Source organism: Rosa rugosa, chromosome 4 (genome assembly GCF_958449725.1).
Source record: "Rosa rugosa chromosome 4, drRosRugo1.1, whole genome shotgun sequence".
Lineage (NCBI taxonomy): Eukaryota > Viridiplantae > Streptophyta > Magnoliopsida > Rosales > Rosaceae > Rosa > Rosa rugosa.
Genome location: NC_084823.1, coordinates 54,050,311 through 54,074,633, shown reverse-complemented (window position 1 = coordinate 54,074,633; position 24,323 = coordinate 54,050,311). Strand labels below are relative to the sequence as shown.

At 42.7% G+C, this 24,323-nt stretch overlaps 1 protein-coding gene and 1 pseudogene across 2 annotated transcripts; one reads left to right on the top strand and one right to left on the bottom strand.

Moving 5' to 3' along the window:
- Positions 1-6,894: 6,894 nt before the first annotated feature.
- On the bottom strand, positions 6,895-8,221 carry LOC133745036 (pre-mRNA-splicing factor SLU7-A-like; annotated as a pseudogene).
- A 4,591-nt stretch (positions 8,222-12,812) lies between these two features.
- Positions 12,813-23,519, top strand: LOC133741782 (uncharacterized). 2 transcript variants are annotated; one of them, XM_062169503.1, is made up of 4 exons: positions 12,813-13,748; positions 14,507-14,583; positions 15,514-17,172; positions 23,274-23,519. In XM_062169503.1, the coding sequence occupies exons 3-4, from the start codon at positions 16,071-16,073 to the stop codon at positions 23,321-23,323; spliced, it is 1,152 nt and encodes a 383-aa protein (XP_062025487.1). In that variant the 5' UTR covers positions 12,813-13,748; positions 14,507-14,583; positions 15,514-16,070; the 3' UTR covers positions 23,324-23,519. The 2 variants fall into 2 exon arrangements, 1 of the variants encoding a protein (XP_062025487.1); XR_009862138.1 differs by lacking the exons at positions 12,813-13,748; positions 14,507-14,583; positions 15,514-17,172 and adding exons at positions 20,889-21,508; positions 22,267-22,343.
- Positions 23,520-24,323: the final 804 nt, after the last annotated feature.

The following is a 24,323-nucleotide window of genomic DNA, read 5'->3' as shown; positions in this document are numbered from 1 at the left end:
CTCATTCAAGGAGGTATTTATAGGAATACAATTGAGGTGTGAAATGCTTAAAGAAATGATACAACTTGGATGACAGCTCCATTTCTAGCTTTCTCATGTGGCATTGTGGCTGTGATGATAGAGATAACCATGCTTGTTCCCATTTGGCATAAAGCTCATCATACAAGTCACTATACCTATCTTTACACTTAAGCATCTCTCTATATACTCAAGTATATATATCCTATACATGAAATAGACATATAAACTATGACAACAATAATCATGTATACTACAACACTCCCCCTTGGATATTTCATGTCAATAGTATTGTCTAGGCCGTGCGCTTTGAAATTGCCTCGTTAAAAACCTTGCCAAGTAATAAAACCCTGTGGGAAAAAACAACCTTGGTCGAAGGAGAAAAAGAGCACAACGCATATATGTTGAATCAAAACATCTTCAGGATGTAGTATAAGTGGGGCGACCATGCTAAGGATGTGCCTCGTTAAAACCTTGCCAGGTAACAAAACCCAGTGGGACAAAATAACCCTGGACGAAGGACAAAAAGAGTACACGATGGTCAAGTGGGTATGCTTCTGGATACTCCCCCTGATTTCAACATATATCTCCTTTGTGTCTCCCAAACGGGGTGCTTATCTCGTTGCCTCATTAAAAACCTTGCCGAGTAATAAAAACCTTGTGGGACAAAAATAACCTCGGTCGAAAGGGAAAAAGAGCACAACACACTCTTCACGTTTTGAGACCATATATGTAGACATCTCCCCCTCTGATTGATCTTTGAGGAGAGTCTGTTATTGCTGATTTTATGCTTGATGTTGTCGCTTTTGATGCAGTCTTGCTTCATTTGTTTCAAAATAAGCAGCATTATCTTAAATGCTTGTAGGCTCATCTGTGGTAGACTTCAAACCACAACTGTTCGAACATGCGTAACTATGGATCCAGTCCATATACATTCACGAACTACTTCGTGAAGAGCAATAATCTCTGCATTGTTCGAAGATATAGCGACTAAGGTCTATTCTATAGACCTTCAAGATATCGCGGTCTTTACCCATGGTGAACACTTCACCAGTTTGGGAAGGCCTTTATATGGGTTAACAGATACCCAATATCAGCAAAACCTTCCAAAATACCTATGTCGTTTTGGGGTAGGGATAGAAAACACATGCCAGCGTTTGGCGGCGTTTCTGGTGTGTGATGGGTCTGATTCCATCATCTCTTTGTAGGGATAGAATAAGCCCATATCGATCGTACATCTCAAGTATCGAAAGATATCAATCTAATGGCGTCGCGTTGGCGTAGAGCTATACCTTTAGCTAACAAGTTTTTGTCAAAATGAGATGTCCAGTCTTGTGCATTGAGCTAAGTACAATAATGCGCCTATTCGCACTTCTGCCTCTTGCACATCTTCGTCTGATCATCCTTCAGACGAAGAGGATCCTTTTTAGGATCAAGACTACGAATGATCATGGGGTGCTTGAAGGCTTGACCTTTGTCAAAATGCCTAAGCATCTATCAACACGGTGCTCAAGTTCCAAACTGAGGCATAATTGTGTTCCCCCAAAATCCTTCATCTCAAACTCGGATTTCAAGTGTTCAGCGGTTTCCCTTAACTCTTTAAGGGCTTCTAATGAAGATCATGTCCAACATGAAAAACCGCGATAGAATCCGAAACTTGTTTATGGAAACGCACGGGCATATCCCTTCCCAATCAAGTAGTCATTTTTAGTGAGCGTTTCAATTCTATTGCAAACGCGCTCCGTGGTCTAGAACCACTTGATTTGGGTAACTAAAGTTTCACTATGAACTTTCATGTATATTCCGTATCTAGATCCCCATAGAGATACGTAGTGACCACATTTATAAGCTGCATGTTCAGTTATTTGGAAACTACCAAACTGACAGGGTAGTGGAGTGCAATGACATCCATTACGAGAGAATATGTCTCATCGTAGTCAATTCCAGGGCGTTTTGTGAGAAGCCTTGCGCCATAATGCGAGATTGCCATCTCTTTTTCTCAACACGCTTTCTAACGAAGACCCATTAGTCAATAGGTTTTATGTAAGGAGGTGTTGGCATCACTGGCTCAAAGACCTTCCTCTTCGTTTAACCTGGATCACATCTTTCCATTTAGGCCAAATTTCTCTACGTTGGTATTCATGCTTCAACGGAGCGTGGTTCGATATCATCAATCTCAACAAACTCATGCGCATCAAAATGCGCATCTACATCATCAATTATGATGGAGTTTCTATTCCACGTCTTATGTACACTAGTGTAATTTTCATAGAGCTCTATATTCTCAGGAATAGGTTCTGACGTTGAGGCGTCCCCCAACGATAACCATAATCCAGAAGATACTCATGAGACGGATGTTGAGTGTCGATGATCTAAGGATGCCAAAATATCCTTCGAATCCACGGGCTTCCCACGCATCCTAGCTGGGGCCATGGTCTGTAACGCCAGAGTGCCACTTTCTATGGCGTTGGCGCCTTGCCTACCTCTGTGTAGGGTGGCGCTACGTCCTCTTATAGGGACGTCCTTCCTTGCAGGCATTTTTGCAGTAAATGTGTGTGATCTCGTCACTTTAATAGGGATCGAGATGAGACATAGTGGGGACAGACCACGACAATTCCTGTCGTTCCTGCTGAACATTCGTGTTCTTATCTCCCCCTGACGACGGGAAGACTGTCTCATCAAAGTGACATCCGTAAATCAGACGGTAAGGAGATCGCCTTGCAAGGGCATTAAGTGGCGGACGATTGTTGGAGTCTCAATTCCAACTAAGTTGCTCACTTGTTTTTAAGGACCTACCATAGGCGCTGTGGCGGCGCAATTGGCACATAAATGGCTCACATTGGCACATAAATGACTCACTCGAATGTGCGTAAGTACAAAATATTTGTACCCAGTCACTAGCTGTAACGCAGGGATACATTGAGTGGCGGTAGGTCATAGAGGAATTAGCATAGTTGTATGCGATATTGCATCACCCCAAGCGGATATAAAAAGATTGGTGCGCATCGCCAATGTCTGAACTACCATCGTAGTTATGTCCGCGAGACCTTTTGGGCGTGTATATGGGAATGTGATGTCCAACATCAGTCCCTTTGCAATAACCATCGAAAGTCTTCGATGTAAACTCTCTAGCATAGGCAAACCCAATTGACCTAAGGATGACGGGGGGTGAGCCCGTTGTCATATGATTTGTGCTAGGAGTATAGCATACGTAGCTTTTACGAGTGGATAATAGCACAACACGTGATCAGTGTGTTTGCGTGTCAACCAACATCATGAGATATTTAAACGTCCGCAAGTTGGTTGAATAGGTCCACAAATATCATCTTGGATTCTTTGCAAGAATGGTATATTTTATTTAGTGTCCTTTGCATCGGATGGTCTCGATCCTATCTTTGCTAAAGAGCAAGCTTTGCAAAACGAAGTAACTCTTTGGACCAATCTTTGGTTCGTACTTCTTTTTGTTTTTGAGGAATGGATGTTCGTGAAGTCTTTAATATACGGAACATCATATCACGACCTGGATATCCCAAACGGTCTTGCCAAAGCCTATATGTGTCGGAATCCCATAAGTCATTTCTTATGACATGGTTTGATTCAATGGCTCGAATAGTGGTTGCATACAACCCACTAGAGTGACACATAAGTTTCTCTAATACTCGTTTATGTCCGTAGTCATTAGAGGTAATGCAAAGGAATTCTTGTCCATTCTCACAATGTGTTTCCACATGAAAACTATTGGCTCTTTATATAAAGTTCGAAATTTAACACATGTCCATGACATTGAATAATAATGCGACACTTTATTAATAAGGATAATAGCCAATGATTACATCAAAGTTTTCCAAAGTCTATTCCATAATAAAATCAAACTTTAGACAAATTGTAGTTACTCAATCCGTTTGGTAACTCCAATGAAATATGACCAGGAAAGTAGAGAGATGTTGGTGGAGCGAGGCTCGCTTAAGTACCCCGATCTCAATTACTTTCCTAGACATCATACTACATTGGATGCGCCACATGAGAAAGAGTTTTAATACAATTGTCATTTGACTAAGGCACATTTGCCATTCTTGGAAAATAGAAAGGACTATTCTAATCAAAGTCTGCGGCATCCTCGTGCTCTTTATCTGCAGCTTTGAAGTCCTCAGTGGTGAGAGTGATATCTTCACCATCTTCATCTTCAGCAAGGTTGGCTTCTTGCTCCCTTGTTTCCCTGTACTCCTTGTAGCGTGCAGCTAGTTGAGTACTTGCCTGGCATTGCCTAAACCAATGCTCGGTTGAACCACATCGATGACACATGTCATTGTGGTTGCCTCCCTTGATTTGAGGTGCACGTTGTGGATATTCCCTAGGCGGGTTGTTGCTGCTACTACCACGGCGTATTATGCGACCTCCACCGCCCACAGTGTTACGGCCCATGGTGTTGTTATATTCTCTTTTCCCACGTGTGGAATTGCCACCACGTGTGCCCGCTCCAAAGTTGCGGTTTCCTTCCTTATTGGGGCGGTTGTATGGACCCATTCGTCCGTCATGTCCCCTGTTATTAGGGTATACATGCCCCTTATTAGTAGGGTACCGCTCCTTGCGCCATTTCTTGGGTGCATTATAATTTGCCTCATGAACGCTTTTGGTTCCTACGGGCCTTGAATTATAATTCTTCACAAGGATATTGTCGTGCTTCTCAAACACCGACAAAATATTGATAAGCTCATTGAACTTCGTAAGTCGTCCAGCATTAAATTCAGTGCGATATTGCTTTGATAGTATAATTGCTGCGACGGGGAAGGTGGAGAGAGTCTTCTCAATTAGCTCTTCTTCTGTGAGAGGTTTTCCACAGAACTTCAGCATGGCTTTTAGCCGAAGAGCTTCTGAATTGTATTCAGCAACAGACTTGAAGTCGGAGAAGCGTATATTGTTCCATTGAACCTTCAAGTCAGGGAGGAGGGAATCTTGGATATTATCAAAGCGCTCTTCTAGCGCTACCCATAGGTCCCTTGCATCTTTGATGGACATATACTCTAATCTGAGTGCTTTGTCCATATGGCGTCACATCAAGATAATTGCTTGTGCATGCTTTATGGGTGTTCGTTGGAACACAAGGCCTGCGTTTGGTTCCTGGATTATGGGCAATATCCCTTTTGATGTGAGATGGTTCTCAACGTCAGTTTTCCAACTATGGTAATCCGAACCAGTTGAGTCAAGGATTTGAAATTCGAGTCTAGGTTCATTCGACATCCTTGAAATATAAGAAGAAAAAGATGTATTAGTTTCGGAGTTTAAAACTTCCACGAAAAACTAAAACAATAAGATTTCCGAGCTATGCTACCAAGAAATCAATTTCCAAGAATATTTGGATTAGACCGAAACAATGATGTTTAATAGGGTCATAAGTCGATGCTTGCGGACGCTCTTAGTCCGAATATTATGAACACTCTTAGTTCATTGACTACGAACGCTCTTAGTTCGTTTAGCGTGAATTTCTATAATTCCGCTTTTTAATTGTAAGTTCCCAAAAAGAAAAAGGAGGAGAAAAATAAATAAAAACTCAAAAGCAGGAACTTTTAGTAAAGAATACCTTGAAATAGTGTTGTCGGAAATGACCGAAAAAGTTGCCCAAAAGTTGCCGGAAAAGTCACCGAAAAAGTTGTCGAAAAGTCGCCGGAAAAGTTGTAGAAAAGTCGCCGGAAAAGTTGTCGAAAAGTCGCCGGAAAAGTTGTCGAAAAGTCGCCGGAAAAGTGTCCGGAAAAGTTGCCGGAGAAGTGACCGGAAAGTGGCCGGAGAGTTGCCGGAAAGTTACTCGACAGATCTGTCGACAGCTGCTCGGCAGATGGCTCGGCAGCTGCTGCACAGGTCCTCGGCAGGTGCTCGGCAGCTGCTGCGCAGGTCCTCGGCAGGTGCTCGGCAGCTGCTGCGCAGGGGCTTCGGCAGGACTCGGCAGGTGCTGTCGGCAGGTCTCGGCAGGACTCGGCAGGGGCTTCGGCAGGACTCGGCAGGTGCTGTCGGCAGGTCTCGGCAGGACTCGGCAGAGGCTTCGGCAGGTGCTGCGCAGGGGCCTCGGCAGATCTCGGCAGCTGCTGTGCAGGGGTCTCGGCAGGTCTCGGCAGCTGCTCGGCAGCACTTCGGCAGGGGCTCGGCAGCACTTCGGCAGGACTCGGCAGCACTTCGGCAGGACTCGACAGCGGTCCGGCAGCGGTTCAGTTTTTCCGGTGGCCGGTTCAGGCGGTTTCCGGCCGGTTCTGGAGGTTCTAAAACCGGTTCTGGGCTTCTTGGATCAAGGGCTTTGATATGAGCTAGGGTTTGGAGGTTTTCTGTTGGTTTGGAAAAATGACTTCGATCGGATTTTGAACTCCCTCTACTCTTTTCAATTTCGATTCTAATTCTAGAGCAATTTCGTGCTGATAACGTGTTTAAGGACAAGCATAAATTAACAGAGAGATAGAGAGAGTAATGTTGCAGAGAGAATGGAGATTCAAGTGTGTTTATTAATCTCATTCAAGGAGGTATTTATAGGAATACAATTGAGGTGTGAAATGCTTAAAGAAATGATACAACTTGGATGACAGCTCCATTTCTAGCTTTCTCATGTGGCATTGTGGCTGTGATGATAGAGATAACCATGCTTGTTCCCATTTGGCATAAAGCTCATCATACAAGTCACTATACCTATCTTTACACTTAAGCATCTCTCTATATACTCAAGTATATATATCCTATACATGAAATAGACATATAAACTATGACAACAATAATCATGTATACTACAACATAAACAACCAGATAACCCAGAGAATATTCAACATTTGGAGAATCAATATGGATCAATAGGGAACAGATGTAACACTTCAAAAGAAGCTGATCATGTAGTATTTGATATTAAGGCTCCATGAGATGTATTGCAGCCTCGGCAGCCTCAACTCCAGCAGCACCTGTGCAATAACTGTTTCGCATAAACTGCTTACAACACTTGTACCCCCATTGGTGACCTTTCCACCACGAACCCCACACACAAGTGTGGTTGTTGAGACTGACATCTTCTGCATATTTGCTCCTCGGAACCGCTTCTTCCTCGCCCTTGATGATCCTCCCAGCTCGATCGTATTCAACATCTCTTTCGCTCTGTCCCAGTAGAAGCTCCTTAGGAAGTTCTTCTCCACTAGCTGCATTGCCATACTTTTCTAGAATGGTGCAATTCGTCTGTGAAGTCAATCTCTCCTTAATCGCCTTATAATTTTTATAAAGAAACTCAGCTTGGGATGGAGCTGCTTGCATGTGAACATCTTGTCCCCTCTCAAATGCTTCCAAAGCATGAATGTTCATCTGCCTGAACTCCAGAGCTTGACCAGTGTTTCTCAATACATTATCTCCCACGTAAAACTGCTCGCTCGGATCTGCATCTGGATTAGGGTTTTCACGCATGGACCGGCTTTTCGGATCATAATGCGCAGAGTTGACATCAAGATTCCGAAGATATTTTGCCGTGTCCTCACGAATACGCAAGTTTCTGACAGTTCCAGTGCTTCCGGCCACCACCCGTTGTGCGCACACGCTTCTCGACCTTTGCGAAGTCTGTTTGCTTGCTCTCATCAGCCTTGGCTTCATCTACCCTGATATCATCAGTCTCATCTTCTAATTTCTTGATTCGTTCTTCCTTTAAGTATTTGTTTCGAGCTTCCTGTTGTAATTCATATCTCTTAATAACATGGGCATAGCTTGATGGATTATATCCATTCCACCGGTCCCGTTTTTCATCATAGCTGAGAAGTCCAAGAGTCTCTATCATCTCATCCGGAGCAATGTACTTGCCAGTCCATTTTGCTCCAACTTTCCTCGGTCTTTCGCTACATGACTTGGCATCATGTTTCATGGATCCACAGTTCGTACATGCACCCTTCCTATATGTAAGGGCCTGGAATAGCTTTGCACCTCTGTCATACTGTGATTTCTTCTTGCCATTCACATTTGATTCGGGCTTTCTTTGATGCTCTAGACTAGGTCCCTCCTCGGTTTTGATATACCAAGGTGTATCAGCCACATATTTGGGTATATGAGGATTGATCTCCTTTCCATTCTTATCGACTTCAGCAGGTACAAGCCCAGCCTTACGCGCTTCTTCCAATTCAATGTTCTTGCGATGCTCTTGCCTGGATTTAAATGGAGCCACTAACGATTTGTCAATTATGTGCCGATTTGTCGACACCATAGGTAATTGTATGAGACCAGAAATAATCACAACCAATTAACTTGTCTTCAGTTTTATTGTTCTCCATTCCATCATTATAAGGAACACAATAAATATACCAAACTAGGAAGATAAAAATCACCTAGAACTAGAAAACATAACCTAACTAGGATTAGGAAACATAATCAAAACCAGAGACGGGAAAACTAATCAAGCAAGATATGAAAATTAAATTAAGAATTGTCTCGTTAATCTCATTATTCATATGAGAAATCACTTGTCAAAAGAAAAGAAGTGTTACTCTAGACTGCAATCTAAAACGATCACAGAGTATTACTTGCTGGTTTTTTTTTTTTTTGAAATAATACAAGTTCTTTCCAACTGAAGTTTAACAATACAAGTTCTTTCCTGCTACATCACATCACAAATGATAATCAACCAGACACACAGCCATTGCAACCAAATACTGAAATAAATCAGTCAAATACTCCAATGCAAAGTTTAACTTAAAAAAAGAAGACTAGTTCATAAGAAAAGTCCAGCCAACAGAAACCATATAATCATACATCTATTTAATTCTCGTTACCCATATTTTGGTTGTCCGTGCAAAAACTCCAACAAGCAAGCCCTAATTCGAAAATTGATTAAGAGAAAGAACCCTAGCTTCGAACTCGACAGAGAAAAGTCGTGAATTATGATTAATATCCTTACTATAATTTGAAACCGACTGTTTATTGGGCTTTTACAGTTTGTTTTAGATCTGGGTCCAAACAAATCTTAAATTCCAGACCAAAAAGAAAAAGGAATACACCAGACATGCAAAGTGGGCTGTAAAGAACTGGGTATTGTCCATGTTTTTATGGTAAAAAATTTCTTTGAATTGACCTTAATCACCTCTGTTATTGACCAATGAGACGAGGTTTCTGATGAAAGCTCCATCTTCAAAGAGAAAAGTCATGATTATAATTCATAAGCTGGACAGTAACCATAAGACTTTTCTTCTCTCAAGAAAAAAAAGAAAAACAATGAGACCTTTCACGTAGTCTTGGTCTCATGGGGAAGTCGCGTGAAATACTTAATCGAGAAATCGATGCATGAATCATGGTAGCTGTATTTAAACTTGAGAAATGGGAGAAAAATTTATCCGATTAATTCTTGATTACTATTATATTTAAGAATGGGCGATATTGCTGTTGAAATGGCTGCTTCTAATTCACAGCCATCGGGTAATCAACCTTCTAGGTCGAGATACGATCTGACGTTTAAGCCAGGACGAGACTCGGAAAGTGACATAAGAAATACCATGTTGGTGGTGGCTGCCCTAATTACAGCCGCAACCTTTACAGCAGGCATCAACCCACCTGGCGGAGTTTGGCAAGAAGATAACGTTTCTCGTAAACAGTATTCGGGTAAGTCGATTTTAGGTACTCAAAGCGTTACTACATACCGAGTGTTCTTCTTGTTGAACTCGACAGCTTTTTCATCGGCTACACTTGTAATAAACTACCTTGTGTGGAACTTTCCATATTCTCCGGAGATATGGGGTGCTCTGGGTTGTATGGCGGCAACTGTTAAATATAGAGATTTATGGTATAATTGTCTTGATATGTTCTTCTCCAAACTGGAGGATATATATAGAGGTACAAATTTCCTAGAGCTAAGTGTGAATACAATAAGTCAAGAACTACGGCTACATTAATTACACAAGGTGTGCTGCTGCAGCCATAATCTTCATGTCAGATTTGCTGCTGCCGCCTTAATCTGCATGTTCACATCAACAACATGACTCACAAGTCAACACTCCCCCTCAAGTTGGGGCATAAACATCACGAAGACCCAACTTGCCAAGTGAGTCATGGAACAACTTGCTAGATACAGCTTTGGTAAGTATATCTGCTAATTGCTCCTCGGTTGGAACAAAAGGAAAGGAGATTAACTTTGCATCCAACTTTTCCTTAATGAAGCTAGTGTCGATCAACTTCCACATGTTTTGTTCGGTCATGTTGTATAGGATTATGTGAGATGTCAATAGCTGCTTTGTTATCACAGAACAATTGCATTGCTGACTTAGGCTTAACACCCAAATCTCGTAGTAAATTTCGTAGCCACAGAAGTTCACACACTCCATGTGCCATACCTCTATATTCAGCTTCAGCACTTGATCTTGCAACGACCTTTTGCTTCTTACTTCTCCATGTAACAAGGTTTCCTCCCACAAAGGTGAAGTACCCAGATGTAGACTTTCTGTCTGTGATAGAACCAGCCCAATCTGCATCAGTATACCCACTAACATCTAGGTGTTGATATTTAGAAAACATTAAACCTTTTCCTGGTGCTGACTTCAAGTACCTCAAGATTCTTACTACTGCCTCCATATGCCTTTCACTTGGATTGTGCATAAATTGACTCACAACACTAACTGCATAAGCAACATCAGGTCTAGTGTGTGACAAATAAATCAGACGTCCCACTAACCTCTGGTATCTTGGTTTGTCAGTTGGAAGCTGATCAGGATATTCTGCTAGTTTGTGATTTTGCTCGATTGGAGTGTCAATCGGAGAACAATCCAACATGCCTGTCTCTGCCAAGAGATCCAACACATACTTTCTCTGACATAGGAAGATGCCATCTCTCCCCCTAGCTACTTCAATCCCCAAGAAGTACTTCAAGTCTCCCAAATTCTTCATCTCAAACTCAGAAGCCAACTTCTTCTGAAGACTTCCAATTTCTACCAAGTCATCCCCTGTTATTACCATATCATCCACATATATAATAAGCACAGTTACCTTCCCTTTCTGGTGCTTTAAGAATAAGGTGTGGTCTGAATTGCTCTGCTTGTATCCAAAGCGTCTCATGGACTGAGTGAATCTGCGAAACCATACCCGGGGTGACTGTTTAAGTCCATAAAGGGATTTCTTCAATCTGCAAACAACATCACCATGTGTATTTGATGCATACCCAGGAGGAAGACTCATGTACACTTCCTCAGTTAACTCCCCATGAAGGAATGCATTTTTTACATCAAATTGATGAAGTGGCCAATTCAGATTGGCTGCAAGGGACAACAATACCCGAACAGTATTCATCTTGGCTACTGGAGCAAAAGTCTCATCATAGTCAATCCCATATGTCTAAGTGAATCCCTTAGCCACCAACCTAGCCTTATACCTACTTACTGTGCCATCTGCATTATGTTTCACAGTAAAAATCCATCTACACCCAACAATCTTTTTACCACGAGGAAGTGGTACAAGTTCCCAGGTGTGATTCTTTTCTAACGCCTCCATTTCTTCCTCCATTGCCTTGGCCCACATTGGATCTCCCAAAGCTTCCTGCACTTTGTTAGGAACAGATACAGAGGATATTTGATTCACAAATGATGCATAAGGTTTAGATAACCTATGGTGTGACACAAAGTTAGATACTGGATATTTGGCTTTAGTAGTTATGGAAGGTTCATACCTTTTTGCTGGTTGACCACGGGTAGTTCTACTAGGTAACACATATGTAGAAGAGACTGACTCTATAGGGTTACTAGATGAAGATACTGGACATACCTGAGATGGAGCTTCTTGACCAGAAAGTTCGGCATCAAGGGGTGAAGTATCAGATGAGGGGGAAGCCGGAATAGAGTTTTCTTCAGCTTCAGAAATCGGCTGGTCAAAAATATCCTTTGACTGGTCGAGTACATTTCTGTCTATTTCGCTGGTTTCCTCGTTCAACTGGTCGACTCCCCCTATCGACGGGTCGATTTGGGCAATTTGACCCCTTGATTCCGGGATGTCAATACTCTCTTCTTCTGCGTCTTTATTCTTCTTCAACTCTCCACCAACAAACATCTCTTCAAAAAACTCATTCTCCCCCTGAAGAGAGGTGTTGTTGGGGGAGAAATAACACATATCTTCATAAAATGACACGTCCATGGTAACATAGAACTTTCGTGTAGGTGGGTGATAGCACTTATAGCCTTTCTGATGAGAACCATAACCTACAAAGACGCATTTGAGAGCTCGGGCATCTAACTTTGACCTCTGATTTTTGGGAATGTGGACAAAGGCAACACAACCAAAGACACGAGCAGGAAGATTATGGAAGGAAGGAATAGAGACATGGGTTGACAGGACTGCAAAGGGAATGCGCCCCTGAAGAACACTGGAAGGAAGACGATTAATAAGATGTGAGGCAGTTTGAACTGCTTCACCCCAAAGATACTTGGGCATATGAGCACCAAATAGTAATGCTCTTGCTCTGTCTAGGAGATGACGATTTTTACGCTCAGACACACCATTTTGTTCAGGTGTTTGGGGACAAGTGGTTTGATGAATTATACCTTTTTCTTGGAAATATTCCTGAAAATCATGATTAACAAACTCCCCTCCATTGTCATAACGAAAAACTTTGATATGACCATTAAACTGTGTTTGAATCAATTTTTCAAAGGCTTGAAAAGCAGAAAACACAGCATCCTTAGACTTAAGCAATGCTACCCATGATAATCGAGTGCAATCATCAATAAATAGGACAAAATAACGCATTCCAGAAACAGTGGGTTCTCGAGAAGGTCCCCACACATCAGAGTGAATAATCTCAAAAGGCTTATGTAATAACCTCATCTTCCACTTACTAGTTATTGAATTTTCTGGTTTTATCACAAATTTATAGTGGCAAATACTTTGTTTAAAAAAATTGAGGTGTGCTCTTTGTGTTTCAAGCATTAAGAGAGGTAGTGCGACACTAGTTGTATTTTACTCTACATGTTGATAGATGGTGGTGTACCAGCTCCAGAAGAAAAGAAAGAAAAATCTCTCACTCTCTCCCTCTCTGCCGAAACCAGCAACCAAAACAGAGCATTCCTTCTCCAAGCTTGTTCTCGCTCCACAGGCCTTCGAATCGACCCAGACCACGTTCCACAGCTTCGCCTCTTCCTTTCGCAGCTGCCGGTAACAGCCTTTCGCCGTCTCGTGGGCCGTACACGGCGGTGGAGCACGAGGCCGGTTTACCCCCGTTTTGATTTCAAGCTTGATATCTCAAGTTACCATTCACCACTCCTCACCAAACTCCATCCACAAGCTCACCTCAACGTCCTGAAGCTCCCAGAAGTGGCCTTGCACGGCGGCGCTACTCGTGGTGGCGGCTGGAAGCCAGACCCGATCAAATCGAAAACCAAAGCTTCGATCGACATATCTCGCGCTACAGGATGTTGTTTTGAGTGTTTCTTGAACTGGTGAACTCAGAGTGAGGATCTGAACAACTTTCCAGAAGGCATCGAGGCCTGAAATTGAAGTTTTTACGTCGATCGGAGCCCTCGCCGGATTCTGCAAAATTCTGCAAATTTTCCGACCACCGAAGCTTTCGATCGGTATATCTCGAGCTACAGACCATATTTTTCTGTGATTCTTGAACCAATGCGTTCGTCTTGAGTTTCTTAACAACTCTCTAGAAGGAATCGAAGCCTGAAATTGAAGTTTTGACGTCGAAATCAAGCCTTGCCGGATTCTGCAAATTTCGCCGGATTCTGGAAATTTTCCGGCCACCTCGACTGTTCTAGGTAATTTCCGACCACTTCCTTTCGTTTTCAGACTTCATGCTAGTTATGAAAGTGGATCAACTCGTCATTTTGAACAAGTTTGTAGTTGACGACTTTTGCATCGGAGGTGGTTGACCGCCGCGTTGACCGCCGTTGACCGCCCACTGACCGCCGCTTGTGGCGGCGTATTCGACCATATTTTGAGTTTTTATTATCTAGGTGATGATCTACGCATCCTTACGAGCGTTTTGATATATAACATGGTCATGTTAGAAAAAGTTGATAAATAGTGGATTTACGTTTTTACGTTACTATTTACGGTTTTTACGTTTTATCTTCGGTTTACGATCTGTGAAGATCAGACCATCGGTTTTACTTCAAATTTTAGTATGTTGATCGTATGACTGTCCCGATGACTTTGTGAGGTCACGGGCGAAGATCCGACCGTTGGATCTTCGTATAATTGAGAAATAGTTATTCGGAAGGCGATTCGTGAGAATCCGACCGTCGGATTTTCATATAATTTTGTGGAGATGTTAGTAAGGGCGATTCAGGAAGATCTGACCGTTGGATCTTCGTGATAATTTTGGAGGATGATCCTAAGGGCGATCCGTGAGGATCCGACCGTTGGATCATCATTAAATTCAGATCCGACCGTTGGATCATCGTTTAATTTGAATCCGACCGTTGGATCATCATTATATTCAGATCTGACCGTTGGATCGTCGTTTAATTACATTTATGAGTTGTTGGCTAAGTTAAGATCATTATTGGATTAGGTTATTGACGGTTTGAGTTGGTGGACGATTGTGGATCGTATTTTGAGCTGAATTGAAGACGCAGCGGGATTATCGAGGTGAGTAAACCTCACGTGGTTCATATTACGAACCGAATAAATTTAATTACCTTATTTTGTCGTAATTGCGTGAAAATATTTATGGAATAAATATTTGTTTTAAAATCATATGGACTTGATCAATTACGGTCCATAGGTAAGTAAAATGATTTTAATTATACAAAATGAATTTCACGATTTTCTTGTGTGAACTATAGTTGGTATTAGTGATTATCCCTGAGCGGATAATTACGTATATATATATTTACGTGATTATATGTGAATGGCGTGACATTGAAGAGTGTGAAATTGAGATGATTAAATTATTATAAATTGACATGTGACTTACCATATTTATATGTGATGAACATGATTGATGAGTTCTTGTTAATATTCATGATTTACATTGGAGGATGTATAGAGTCAGAGAATGTAGGGTTCTGAGGATGAGGTGTCCGAAGTTCGACGGTTAAGGATAACCGGAGTGTTTGTGTACTGAGGACGGGGATGTCCAAGGTGCGACGGTTTATTATTAACCGAAGTTGTGTGCTGAGGACGGGGATGTCCAAAGCGCGACGGTTTATTATTAACCGAAGTATATGGGGCTGAGGACGGGGATGTCCAAAGCGCGACGGTTATAGTGTTAACCGAAGTATTTTTGCCGTTGCTTGACCCTAGGCCAAGGTGTCAGAGGTAACGAGGCAGTTAGAGCTCTAACGTGTTATGGGATGGGACCCAAGTGGTGATAGTGTTGTGAGATAGGACCAAAGTGGTGATATTGAATGGGTTTGACGTTTGCGTCGTGGATGTTGAGATTGTTGGTTGTGTTGTTGAGTTATAAGAATTGTAATTTAAAATCAACAGTTCTTTCTTGTTTACTCATACTGGCTGTAAAAAGCTTACCGGGTTTTGTGTTGTTGCAACTCCCGGTACACTATTCAAATTGTGTAGCGGGAAATCCTACAGGTCAGGAGAACCAGGACGGTGATCGGGCTGCTTAGAGTAGTGTTATGTGAATTACAGCATTATATTGTGAGGTTTGTTATGCTCATTTAGAGCTTTGCAATTTTACTTTGTAAGAGTGAATTGTAATAATTAACTCGAGGTTTTCGAGTTTTTGTGTTGAGTGGCGAGTGGTGTGTTTGTTTGTGAGAAAAAAATTCAGAACGTTATTTGTATTAATTGTTTATTCATGTTTCGGATTTGAATTGGTTATTCAAAATTCGGGGCGTGACAGTTTGGTATCAGAGCGTAAGGTGCATATTTGGTGATGTGTCAATACTTTCCGAGTGATGGCCCGTCTGCAGCGGATCCCCATCGTGTGCTCTTCGGTATTGGCTAAGTCATTGGGTATGTGTGAGTGTTAGGAGTCGTTTAGGCCGCTAAGTAGTCTTAGGAACGTGAATACTTTTCTTGTAGTATCGACTTGGTTAATATGGACTAGTATTGACTTATACTATGTTGAGTGTTATACATGTATTAACCAAACATACTATGCTTCCTAGGTAATGGAAATTCCGAGGGGTGGGCCTAGACGTCGTGGTGGGGGTGTAAGAGAAGGTAGAACTGGTGATAGGGACAGGTTCCGTCCCATAGAGGAGCTTTATGATGATGATGTAGAGTCTTCTATCGGTGTACAACCTACTCCGCCCATGGGTGAAATGGCTGACCCTGGTCGTCTGTTGAGATTGGCTAGAGACATTAATCATCTGGGAGCAGCCAAGTTTCATGGAAGCATGGATTACATGGTGGCTGATCAATGGGTCGAGGATATGGAGAATTATTTCGAGATGATGGACTGTAATGAGATTGAAAAGAGGAAGTTAGCCACTTTCATGCTAAAGGGTGAGGCTAGGGTGTGGTGGAATTGTATGCAAAAGACCATTGATGTGACCACCCTGACTTGGGATGGTTTTGTGAGACTATTCCGAGAGAAGTACTTTCCAGCTTCAGTGAGAGAAAAATTGGAACGGGAGTTCCTCTCACTAACACAAGGGAAGATGACGGTGACAGAGTATGAGGCAGAGTTCTCTAGACTATATAGGTTTGTGAAATCAATGGATGCTGAGGATTTGGCCAAGAAGTTTCAGCGGGGGTTGAATGCTTCCATTGAGCGTGATGTGGCCATTTTGGAACTGAAGGTCATGAAGGAAATTCTAGCAAAGGCTCTGATCATTGAGCAACAGAACTTGATTCATAAGGAGAAGGAAACAGCTGAGAGGGATTTTCAGGGAAAGGGAAAGGCAGTGGCAGGTAACAGTGGATCCAGAGACTTTAGGGGTGGATACTGGAAGAGACAAAAGACTCAGTTCCACCATCAGGCCCCAGCTAGAGTAGCAGCAGCTCCTCTTCCTCCTATTCGGGCCGTACCTGTCAGACAAGTTGCAGCTGCAGCGCCTGTGAGATGTTATAACTGCGATGAGTTGGGTCATCTCTCTAGGGCTTGCACTAAACCCAGGGCTAAGGGATGCTTTCGTTGCGGACAGACTGGACACCTTGCCAAGGACTGTACTCGACCCCGTGTTGGAGGACAGGGTAATCAGCAAAGGCTCTTACCTCCAGTACCAGCTAGAGTCTTTGCAATCGGTCAGAGAGGCACTGGGGTGGAAGGTACTTTATCTGTTTATAACTATCTTGCTAGAGTATTGTTTGATACGGGAGCCTCCCACTCTTTCATATCTAGTTCAGTAGTGGATGTGTTGGGATTGATTGTCATGCCTCTTACTAGATCATTATGTGTTACATCACCTCTGGGTGTGTCTCTTGAGCTGGATATGTTTTGTGATGATTGCCCTATTGGGATAGGTGGTAGAGAGTTCTCTGCATCATTGATTGTGATTCCGGATCACACATATGATGTGATTTTGGGTATGGATTGGTTGAGCCCGAACCATGCATTGATTGATTGCTTTAGGATGATTGTATCCTTCCGTATTCCTGGACAACCGGTGTTTCATTACCGTTGTCTGAGGTCCGACGTTGCCATGAGGGCAGGGATTTTGGCTCATATTGAGTCAGGGAGTAGTATTTCTGAGATTACAGGGATTCCTGTAGTTTCAGAATATGCTGATGTGTTTAAGGAGATACCAGGGTTACCTCCAAAAAGGGTAATGGACTTCTCCATTGATGTGATACCAGGTACTGCCCCTGTATCGAAAGCACCCTATCGGATGGCTCCAGCTGAACTTCAGGAGTTGAAGGTTCAGATTGATGGATTACTGACTCAAGGGTTCATACAGGCTAGTGTATCTCCTTGGGGTGCACCAGTGTTGTTTGTGAAGAAAAAGGATAATTCACTTCGATTATGTGTGGATTATCGGCAGCTGAACAAGGTGACCATCAAGAACAGGTATCCTTTACCTAGGATTGATGACTTGTTCGATCAGCTTAGAGAGGCTACTGTGTTCTCAAAGATTGACTTGAGATCTGGATATCACCAGTTAAGGGTGAAGGATGAGGATATTCCAAAGACGGCGTTCAGAACTAGGTATGGACATTATGAGTTCCTTGTCATGCCTTTTGGTCTAACTAATGCACCAGCAGCATTCATGGACTTGATGAACCGCACGTTCAGTCCCTACTTGGACCAGTTTGTAGTAGTTTTCGTGGACGACATTTTGATTTATTCAAAGTCGTCTGGTGACCATGAGAAGCATTTGCGAATTATACTACAGACATTAAGAGAAAAGAAATTGTTTGCCAAACTCGAGAAGTGCGATTTTTGGCAGAAGGAAGTCAAGTTCCTTGGTCACGTAGTTTCGAAGGATGGAGTTTCTGTGGACCCTTCGAAGGTTGAAGCGGTGATGAGTTGGAGTCGCCCCACTACTGTTACAGAGATCCGTAGCTTCCTCGGATTAGCAGGTTACTACAGGCGCTTCATTGAGGGGTTTTCTAGTATCGCTTCAGCTTTGACTAAGTTGACACGGAAGGACACTCAGTTTGTATGGACGGATGAGTGTGAGAAGGCTTTCAACGAGCTGAAAACCCGGTTGACTACGGCACCAGTGTTGACTATTCCTACTAGCAGAGGTGGTTTAGTTATCTACAGTGATGCATCTCATCAGGGTTTGGGGTGTGTGTTGATGCAGAATGGTTGTGTTGTTGCTTATGGCTCTAGACAACTGAAGGTTCATGAGCGGAATTACCCCACTCATGATCTAGAGCTAGCTGCAGTGGTGTTTGCCTTGAAAATTTGGAGACACTATCTGTATGGTGAGAAGTTTGAACTCTTTTCAGATCATAAGAGTCTGAAATATCTATTCTCCCAAAAGGAGTTGAACATGAGGCAGAGGAGATGGATGGAGCTCATCAAAGACTATGATTTCACTTTGGAGTATCATCCTGGAAAGGCCAATGTAGTGGCAGATGCTTTGAGTAGGAAGCCCCGAGTAATCATGGCATCGCTTATGGTACAGGAGTGGCTCATGTTGGAAGCTGCATCCGAATTTGATCTTATGCCCACAAGAGGTGGACATGAAATCTTTCTCGGTAGTATGACCTTACAGTCTACCTTGATTTCCAGGATCATTCAGGGGCAGACACTTGATGAGTTTGCCCAGGCGAGGATTGCAGAGATGACTGCTAATCCTGATGTGGAGGGCCCTTCTGAGTGGGCTACTAGAGCAGATGGGGGGTTGAGATTTCGAGGAAGATTGTATGTTCCAAGTGTTGATAACCTCAAGGAGGAGGTCATGCGGGAAGCTCATAGATCTCGATACACGATACATCCAGGTGGTACTAAAATGTATATGGACCTACGAAGACAATTTTGGTGGTATGGAATGAAGAGGGATGTGGCGGAACATGTGTCGAAGTGTCTTACATGTCAGCGAGTGAAGGCAGAACATCAGAGGCCTGCAGGGATGCTACAACCATTACCGATTCCGGTGTGGAAATGGGAAGATATCTCCATGGACTTTGTGACTGGATTGCCTAGGTCCAGGCAAGGTTATGACTCAATTTGGGTGATTGTGGACCGATTGACGAAGTCTGCACACTTCCTTCCTGTGGCAAAAACTTACTCAGGGGATGCGTTGTGTAAGTTGTACGTGAATGAGATAGTAAGGCTGCATGGTGTGCCTGTTACAATTGTTTCTGATCGGGATGCTCGTTTCACTTCAGAATTTTGGCGTAGATTCCATAAGGCATTGGGCACAGCTTTAGCTATGAGCACCGCATTTCATCCACAGACAGATGGGCAAACTGAGAGAGTGAATCAGGTGATGGAGGATATGCTTAGAGCTTGTGTGATGGACTTTAAGGGAAGTTGGGCGGATCACCTACCATTGATAGAGTTTGCCTACAACAACAGTTATCACGCCAGCATCGGCATGGCCCCGTATGAGGCTCTTTATGGTAGGCCATGTAGAACTCCTATCTGTTGGACAGAAGTAGGGGAGAAGGGACTCTTTGGTCCTGCACTTGTTCTGGAGACTACAGAGAAGATCACTACTATTCGGGATAGGATCCAAATAGCACAAAGTAGACAGAAGAGTTATGCAGACTTAAAGAGAAGACCAGTTGAGTTCAAGACGGGTGATTACGTGTTCTTGAAGGTCTCACCTATGAAAGGCGTAATGAGATTTGGCAAGAAGGGAAAACTCGCACCAAGGTATGTTGGACCCTTTGAGATTCTAGAAAGGGTTGGGAAAGTGGCATATCGTCTTGCCTTACCAGTTAGCATGTCTGGTGTACACAATGTCTTTCATGTGTCTATGCTCAGGAAGTACGTCCGAGATGAGTCCCATGTAATTGATCATGGTACGATTGAGGTAAACACGGATGTAACCTTTGTGGTTGAACCTGTTCGTATCTTAGATAGGTCTACGAAGAAGCTTCGTAGGAAAGAGGTTAATCTTGTGAAGGTGCTGTGGAGTCATCATGACGAGGGCGATGCATCATGGGAGTTAGAGTCTGACATGAGAGTGAAGTATCCACAGCTCTTTGGGGAGTTGAGTACTTGAATTTCGGGACGAAATTCCTTTAAGGGGGGTAGATTGTAATAACCTCATCTTCCACTTACTAGTTATTGAATTTTCTGGTTTTATCACAAATTTATAGTGGCAAATACTTTGTTTAAAAAAATTGAGGTGTGCTCTTTGTGTTTCAAGCATTAAGAGAGGTAGTGCGACACTAGTTGTATTTTACTCTACATGTTGATAGATGGTGGTGTACCAGCTCCAGAATAAAAGAAAGAAAAATCTCTCACTCTCTCCCTCTCTGCCGAAACCAGCAACCAAAACAGAGCATTCCTTCTCCAAGCTTGTTCTCGCTCCACAGGCCTTCGAATCGACCCAGACCACGTTCCACAGCTTCGTCTCTTCCTTTCGCAGCTGCCGGTAACAGCCTTTCGCCGTCTCGTGGGCCGTACACGGCGGTGGAGCACGAGGCCGGTTTACCCCCGTTTTGATTTCAAGCTTGATATCTCAAGTTACCATTCACCACTCCTCACCAAACTCCATCCACAAGCTCACCTCAACGTCCTGAAGCTCCCAGAAGTGGCCTTGCACGGCGGCGCTACTCGTGGTGGCGGCTGGAAGCCAGACCCGATCAAATCGAAAACCAAAGCTTCGATCGACATATCTCGCGCTACAGGATGTTGTTTTGAGTGTTTCTTGAACTGGTGAACTCAGAGTGAGGATCTGAACAACTTTCCAGAAGGCATCGAGGCCTGAAATTGAAGTTTTTACGTCGATCGGAGCCCTCGCCGGATTCTGCAAAATTCTGCAAATTTTCCGACCACCGAAGCTTTCGATCGGTATATCTCGAGCTACAGACCATATTTTTCTGTGATTCTTGAACCAATGCGTTCGTCTTGAGTTTCTTAACAACTCTCTAGAAGGAATCGAAGCCTGAAATTGAAGTTTTGACGTCGAAATCAAGCCTTGCCGGATTCTGCAAATTTCGCCGGATTCTGGAAATTTTCCGGCCACCTCGACTGTTCTAGGTAATTTCCGACCACTTCCTTTCGTTTTCAGACTTCATGCTAGTTATGAAAGTGGATCAACTCGTCATTTTGAACAAGTTTGTAGTTGACGACTTTTGCATCGGAGGTGGTTGACCGCCGCGTTGACCGCCGTTGACCGCCCACTGACCGCCGCTTGTGGCGGCGTATTCGACCATATTTTGAGTTTTTATTATCTAGGTGATGATCTACGCATCCTTACGAGCGTTTTGATATATAACATGGTCATGTTAGAAAAAGTTGATAAATAGTGGATTTACGTTTTTACGTTACTATTTACGGTTTTTACGTTTTATCTTCGGTTTACGATCTGTGAAGATCAGACCATCGGTTTTACTTCAAATTTTAGTATGTTGATCGTATGACTGTCCCGATGACTTTGTGAGGTCACGGGCGAAGATCCGACCGTTGGATCTTCGTATAATTGAGAAATAGTTATTCAGAAGGCGATTCGTGAGAATCCGACCGTCGGATTTTCATATAATTTTGTGGAGATGTTAGTAAGGGCGATTCAGGAAGATCTGACCGTTGGATCTTCGTGATAATTTTGGAGGATGATCCTAAGGGCGATCCGTGAGGATCCGACCGTTGGATCATCATTAAATTCAGATCCGACCGTTGGATCATCGTTTAATTTGAATCCGACCGTTGGATCATCATTATATTCAGATCTGACCGTTGGATCGTCGTTTAATTACATTTATGAGTTGTTGGCTAAGTTAAGATCATTATTGGATTAGGTTATTGACGGTTTGAGTTGGTGGACGATTGTGGATCGTATTTTGAGCTGAATTGAAGACGCAGCGGGATTATCGAGGTGAGTAAACCTCACGTGGTTCATATTACGAACCGAATAAATTTAATTACCTTATTTTGTCGTAATTGCGTGAAAATATTTATGGAATAAATATTTGTTTTAAAATCATATGGACTTGATCAATTACGGTCCATAGGTAAGTAAAATGATTTTAATTATACAAAATGAATTTCACGATTTTCTTGTGTGAACTATAGTTGGTATTAGTGATTATCCCTGAGCGGATAATTACGTATATATATATTTACGTGATTATATGTGAATGGCGTGACATTGAAGAGTGTGAAATTGAGATGATTAAATTATTATAAATTGACATGTGACTTACCATATTTATATGTGATGAACATGATTGATGAGTTCTTGTTAATATTCATGATTTACATTGGAGGATGTATAGAGTCAGAGAATGTAGGGTTCTGAGGATGAGGTGTCCGAAGTTCGACGGTTAAGGATAACCGGAGTGTTTGTGTACTGAGGACGGGGATGTCCAAGGTGCGACGGTTTATTATTAACCGAAGTTGTGTGCTGAGGACGGGGATGTCCAAAGCGCGACGGTTTATTATTAACCGAAGTATATGGTGCTGAGGACGGGGATGTCCAAAGCGCGACGGTTATAGTGTTAACCGAAGTATTTTTGCCGTTGCTTGACCCTAGGCCAAGGTGTCAGAGGTAACGAGGCAGTTAGAGCTCTAACGTGTTATGGGATGGGACCCAAGTGGTGATAGTGTTGTGAGATAGGACCAAAGTGGTGATATTGAATGGGTTTGACGTTTGCGTCGTGGATGTTGAGATTGTTGGTTGTGTTGTTGAGTTATAAGAATTGTAATTTAAAATCAACAGTTCTTTCTTGTTTACTCATACTGGCTGTAAAAAGCTTACCGGGTTTTGTGTTGTTGCAACTCCCGGTACACTATTCAAATTGTGTAGCGGGAAATCCTACAGGTCAGGAGAACCAGGACGGTGATCGGGCTGCTTAGAGTAGTGTTATGTGAATTACAGCATTATATTGTGAGGTTTGTTATGCTCATTTAGAGCTTTGCAATTTTACTTTGTAAGAGTGAATTGTAATAATTAACTCGAGGTTTTCGAGTTTTTGTGTTGAGTGGCGAGTGGTGTGTTTGTTTGTGAGAAAAAAATTCAGAACGTTATTTGTATTAATTGTTTATTCATGTTTCGGATTTGAATTGGTTATTCAAAATTCGGGGCGTGACAGTTTAGAACTTTTATTAGAAAGACTTAATGGATAGTTGACTCTATGGCTTTTCGCCAAAACACAAGTTTCACAATGTAAGGTCGACTCATCAATGCCGAAAAATAAAGAGGGCATAGTTTTACGCATTACACTGAATGAAGGATGCCCTAAGCGTCTGTGCCATAACCAGATTTCATTGAGCTCTTTAGAAGCCATTGTCAAAGCAACTGGGACATTCTTCCTTGGCCTCTCCCCGGCATAAGCTTGATCCAGATGAAACAGTCTTCCCCTCATATACCCCTTGCCAATAACTTCCCTGGTCAGAAGATCCTGAAACACCACATACATGGGATAAAATGTCACAGAGCACAAGGATTGAGTATTCAGTTGGGGAACTGAGATTAGGTGGTGAGACAAGTCTGGCACATACAACACATCATGCAATACTAAGGTAGGTGTGACTCGTATGGACCCAATACCTAGGACTGGAAATGATTCACCATTGGCATTTGTAACATATGACACATTAGGGGTGGATAAGGTAAGGAAATACTTCCTATCATAGGTCATATGATCTGAAGCACCAGAATAAATAATCCAAGTATCTGAACCAACAAAGTTAGAAACTTTTAAAGCCATACCGATCTTACCAGTACGTCTAGCAACCATTGAGACTGAGGGAGGGCCATCACCGCTAGTGGTATAATCTTGCCCAACGACTCCAAAGGACTCTGAACTCTGAACAAGATGGACAACTGCCTTTCCTCTGCCTCGAGGTTCAGTTG